General features: G+C 38.2%; 1 protein-coding gene across 2 annotated transcripts; it reads right to left on the minus strand.

Annotated features, from left to right (window-relative positions):
- Positions 1-3087: 3087 nt before the first annotated feature.
- On the minus strand, positions 3088-5791 carry LOC133716074 (uncharacterized). Of its 2 annotated transcripts, none has more exons than XM_062142820.1 (3): positions 5675-5791; positions 3443-4264; positions 3088-3341 (listed from the first exon to the last, which is right to left on the minus strand). In XM_062142820.1, the coding sequence occupies exons 1-3, from the start codon at positions 5682-5684 to the stop codon at positions 3307-3309; spliced, it is 867 nt and encodes a 288-aa protein (XP_061998804.1). In that variant the 5' UTR covers positions 5685-5791; the 3' UTR covers positions 3088-3306. The 2 variants fall into 2 exon arrangements, with proteins under 2 accessions (XP_061998804.1, XP_061998803.1); XM_062142819.1 differs by lacking the exon at positions 5675-5791 and adding an exon at positions 4755-5129.
- Between the last annotated feature and the right edge of the window lie 209 nt (positions 5792-6000).

The raw sequence follows: 6000 nt of genomic DNA on the forward strand, positions 1-6000 counted from the left end.
AGCTTTAACTTGAAAGAAATCAGAATTGCAGCAAGGAACTTAACATCATGATGAATTCATTGAAATGAATTTTATTACAAAAGCAATGGTTCTGAAACTGAATAAGCAATACAATCAAAAAATTTCAAAAGAACTCCCACTGAAATCAGCAATCAAAGCTATGAACAACTCCTATAGCTTCAGTGTGTTTCTGGAAAACCACAACTGAAAGGGCCTTGGTGAAAGGATCAGCTAATTGTGAATGAGTATCTATGTTAGCTATTTCAATCTCACCATGCTTAACCCTCTCTCTAACACTATAAAACTTCAAATCTATGTGCTTCGAGTTAGAGGATCTTTTGTTGTTTTTGGTGAAGAAAACTGCAGCAGTGTTGTCGCAAAAAATCCTTAAGGGTCTCTCAACAATAGAATCAACCATGTCTGTTTGCAACAAAAAATTCTTCAGCCATAAACCCTCACACACTCCCTCATAAATTGCAAGGCACTCTGCTTGCATTGTGGATGTGGCAGTGAGAGATTGCTTCACACTCCTCCAAGCAATAGCTCCTCCAGCTAGCATGTAAACGTATCCGGAAGTGGACTTTCCAGAATGTGGATAGCTTCCAGCAAAATCTGAGTCAGTGTAGCCTACAACTTCCAACTGATTGACTCTTCTGTAGACTAGCATATGACTTTTGGTTCGCTGCAAGTACCTAAGTACTTTCTTGCCAGCAACCCAGTGCTTGTGCCCTGGGTTTGATTGAAACCTTGCTAGTAACCCCACTGCATAGGCCAAATCTGGTCTTGTGCACACTTGTGCATACATTAGGCTTCCTATAAGCCTTGCATAGGGTTTGTTCTTCATCTCTTCTCTTTCCAACTTACTGCTAGGACATTGATCTTTATTCAGTTTGTCTCCCTTAGATATAGGAGCATCACCAGCTGAGCATTGTTGCATCTCAAATCTCTTTAAAACCTTGCTGATGTAGCTCTGTTGTGAAAGTCCTAGCAGTTTTCTGGTCCTATCTCTCTTAATCTCTATCCCAAGAACAAAGGAAGCTTCACCAAGGTCCTTCATATCAAAGTGTTTTGACAAGAAGGCTTTGGTTTCATTCAGCAAATTTATATCACTACTCGCCAACAATATGTCATCTACATAAAGTATCAGAAAAATAAAACTTCCTCCCTTTCTCTTCATGTACACACACTCATCCACAATGTTCTCCGTAAAACCATATGAACTCACAACTGCATCAAATTTCAAATACCATTGCCTCGATGCTTGCTTCAGTCCATAAATAGACTTGCTTAATCTGCAGACTAGGTTTTCTGTTCCTGGTTCAACAAAACCTTCAGGCTGCTTCATATAAATTTCCTCCTCCAATTCTCCATTCAGAAAGGCTGTTTTTACATCCATTTGATGTAATTCCATGTCATAATGAGCTACTAGAGCCATTATGATTCTGAATGCATCCTTAGTAGACACAGGAGAGAAGGTTTCAGTGAAATCAACTCCTTCCTGTTGTGTATACCCCTTTGCCACTAGTCTAGCCTTATATCTTTCCACACTCCCATCTGCACAACGTTTGGTTTTGAAAACCCATTTGCACCCTATAGCTTTGTGGTTCCCTTTTGGTTCGACAAGATTCCAGACTTTATTAGTTCTCATAGACTCCAGTTCTGCTATCATTGCTTCAAACCATTTGTCAGCATGTTCACTCTCCATTGCCTGCTTATAAGTCAAGGGATCATTGTCATCACCAGTATCTTCTTCTACTTCTTGCAAGTACACTATATAATCTGTTGGAATCGCAGACTTTCTCTCTCTTTGTGATCTTCTCAACTCTTGTGCAGGCGCTTCTAAGTTTGCTTGATTCTGTGCAATGTTTTCTGGTTCAGGTTCATTTTGGTACTCTACTATCGCTGGTTCTGGTTGATTTTGATTCTCAACTATCGCTGGTTCTGGTATGATCTCAGTTCCCAATTGATTTGAGAATTGTAAAGGCTCAAGTGGCATAGAAACATTATTTTCTATGACATTTTCTTCAGGTAATTCTTCAAATTCCAGCTCCAAATCTTCAAAGTCATGGGAGTAACACATTTCTTCTACAAAAACTGCCTTAGAAGTCTCAATGATCCTAGTAGTGTGAGCTGGGCAGTAGAATTTAAAACCCTTCGACTTTTCAGAATAGCCTATAAAGTAGGCACTCACAGTCTTCGAGTCCAGTTTTGACTCTTGTGGATTGTAAAGCCTGGCTTCCGCTTTGCAACCCCACACATGGGTGTGATTTAGGCTAGGCTTTCGTTTGTTCCAATGCTCAAAAGGAGTTTTTGACACAGATTTAGTAGGGGTTCTGTTGGTAAGATAGTTGGCTGTTTTTAATGCTTCTCCCCACAACATTCTTGGAAGTCCAGAAGTACACATCATGCTTCTGATCATATTCAAGAGAGTTCTATTCTTCCTCTCTGCAACTCCATTCTGTTCCGGAGTCCCTGGTGTGGTATATTGAGCCACAATGCCATGCTCTTGCAAATATAAGGCAAAAGCACCCTTATTTTGACCAGCCTCTGTGTACCTTCCATAGTATTCTCCCCCTCTATCTGATCTAACCACTTTAATCTGCTTTTCTAATTGTTTTTCTACTTCTGTTCTGAAAATTTTGAATTTTTCCAAAGCTTGAGACTTTTCTGATAATAAGTAGACATAGCAGAATCTAGAATGGTCGTCAATGAATGTGATGAAATACCTATTTCCACATATTGTATGATGTGAAAAAGGTCCACAAATGTCAGTGTGGATTAACTCAAGCAACTCTGTACTTCTAGTAGCTCCCTTCTTCCTACTGTTTGTCATTTTTCCTTTGACACACTCAATACAGGTTTCTAAATCACTGAAATCCAGTTCAGGCAAAACGTTTTCTTTAACAAGTAGTTGCAGTCTCTCTTTTGAAACGTGTCCCAACCTTCTATGCCATAAAAAAAGCAGATTTCTCATTAAATTTTCTCTTATTTCCAGTCAGTTTTTGTGAATCTTCAATCAGTAATAATTCCTTTGGACAGGTGCAGTTTACTTTCCAATAATCATTCACCATATGAGCAGAACCAATATAAGTAGAAGCACGAAGGATTTTTATTCCACTAGCCAAATCAGCAGTAAAGCTGTAACCAGCTTTTACAAGAAGGGAAAAAGAAACTAAGTTCCTTCGAATTGAAGGAATGTAATAAACTTCTTCTAAATCCAGAAAACTACCACTATCTAAGACTAATCTGAGCGTGCCTATAGCTCTGACAGCCACCTTCATGCCATTCCCTGCGCAGACATTGTCCTCACTCCTTTTTGGGATTCTCTTCCTTAGAAAACCCTGCATTGAGTTAACAACATGAATCGGTGAGCCTGAATCCAGCCAATAAGAATCAGGAGTAACATCTACTAGGTTTATTTCTATCGGAAGTAAGATTTTACCTTTCTTTGCCATCCATTTCTTGAAAGAATGGCACTCCCTCTTCAGATGACCCTCTTTCTTACAAAAGAAACATTTGGTGCTACTGGTCCTCTTGGTTTTTGGGTGAACAAAAGGCTTTTTCACTCCAGAAGTTGACGGTTTGCTAGAGTCACTCACACTGACAGCTTTTCCCTTTCCCTTATACTTCTGCCACTGAGGCTTGTTCACTAGGTTCACAGTTACAGCCTTATCCCTCTTCATCCTGTCTTCTTCTTGAACACAGACTGCAATAAGCTCGTTCAGATTCCACTTATCCTTTTGAGCATTGTAAGTGGTTTTCAGCTGGTTAAACTGAGAGGGCAACGAGTTCAGGGCCTGATGCACAATGAACTGGTCATCTAAAGGCATGTCCAAGTCTTTGAGCTTTGAGGTGGTGTCAATCAACTTCATAATATGTTCTCTCATTCCTACAGTCCCATTATATTTCATGGTGGTCAGGGAGTCGAGCAAAACAGCAGTTTCAGCTTTGGCATTTTGAGTAAATTTCTCAGCAATGGAGTCCAGAAACTCCCTTGCAGTTGGCTGGTCAGCTATGCTACCCTTGACAATATCAGTCATCAATCTCTTCATGATCAGCAGTGACATTCTATTTGCTCTCGCCCATTCATTAAACTTAGCTCTATCCAAATCACTGCTTACATCAGTAAGCACTGGTGCAGCATCAGTAAGGCAAAAGTCAATTCCAGTCAGCCCTAGGTAGATCTCTATGTCCGATCTCCACTTCTTATAGTTAGTTCCATTCAGAGGCTCGATGGTAGCTAGGCTTAGTCCTGAGTTGTAAGCTGAAAATAAGAAAAGAAAAGTCTAAGTCTTTCTTTCTTATTAAGTTTTATGGAGTCTTATGAAATAAAGATGAAGAACATAGAAAATACACGAAACACAAAACCACAAAAGTAGTGGAAAGGCAATTCAAAATAGCATAGTTGTAAAACACAGAATCAATCAAGCCCCAAAATTCCTTTATTCATTATCAAGCTTCCCTGTTGTGAAAAGACATGACAATTATTAAGTTCTAAATTACAAAACCAGTAAAACCGAGCAATGTTATTTGTATGTTCAGTCAGTACCTGTGTGGCAAGAAAAGAACAAGCAAAACTGAATATATACTCAATATTACTGTAATGTACTGCATTTTATTCTAAAACATGTAATAAAGTTTATCCTCCTGTGGGAGACACAGTCATGTTTTAAAGCAAAATACACAAACTTTCAGTTCTGTAACTCAATGATCAGTGAAAATCTCAACGATGGTTTGCTGTATGCAAAATTCACCGTAGAAACCCTCATAATCTAGAACCGATAATTGGTTCCTAATGTTTTCAGCTGTAGAATGAAAGAAAACACCAATTGTACCTGCAGGAAATTTTAACGAGTCTTTAGTGGGAGTCTTAATTGTTAAAATCAACACAGGTATAATCATTTGATCAAGACAATCAGACGTTCATATGGTATTGTTGAAATCATTGCATTCTCATAAGATAATTATCACATCAATATTCATGAATGCAGCAAACATCAAACAATACATCACGAGATTACACAAAAGTAAATTTCTTCTGGGCACCAACCTAATAGCTTATGTGCACCCCAGGCGTGCTCTAAGGTTCTTATGCATTTGATCAAACTGATGAAAATGTAAGATTTCAAGATATTTTGAAAACTTACCCGGATGCTCCCGCGCTGCATAAATCAATTAAATGGAACAAATCCGTGTATGTAAACATATATGGTAGTCTATTTGAATGATCTCAAGTCAGACCTCTAACCAATTTCGAGGATGATGCAGACAAGAGCAAGTTTGAAATCGCAGCGGAAAAACCCATTTTAATTTCTGGAAACCTTCGTTTTGATATGCTGTGAATTATCAGTTCTTCTTATTTTGTTTAATTTAAAACGGGTTGGACTGAATGCATAAGAGTGGGTTAAGTCCTAGAAGGCAGGCCTTAATAGAAAATATGTCATAGGCCAGAGATGTATGTATAGAAACATTTTGTTTTGAGAAAACTCTAAAACAAAGAAAATGATCTATGGTTTTTGTGGTATGGCTCTGATACCAAATGTAAGCTGAAACCAGATATAAATGCAACATCATGTTGAACACAAATAACACATAGATACATTTAATGGAGAACATACAACCGTACATACAATTAGAATTGCATAAGATCATTACATATGATCATATTACCAACCTGAGGCCATTGTGAATGTTGGAAGCAGGAGCTTCAACAATGAAATGTAAAAATGTAGAAGCAAGATCTTCTGCACTGCTCACTCAGTATTTAGTATTCTCTATGGGGCGAGATTCTGGAAACTAGTGTAATCGTGAGAGTGCAGGGACCTACTCTTTTATAGAGGATTGAGTCCACAGCCTTCTGCCCATAAGAACAACCATGTTACAACTCAAACTCTTCTCTATATACATATCTTAACTGTTTATGTGATAAACATGAATAATCTTCTATAGCTTTATCTTATCAGAATCATTATAGATAAACATCAAGATTAGAGTCCTATA

This window comes from Rosa rugosa, chromosome 6 (genome assembly GCF_958449725.1).
Source record: "Rosa rugosa chromosome 6, drRosRugo1.1, whole genome shotgun sequence".
Taxonomy (NCBI): domain Eukaryota; kingdom Viridiplantae; phylum Streptophyta; class Magnoliopsida; order Rosales; family Rosaceae; genus Rosa; species Rosa rugosa.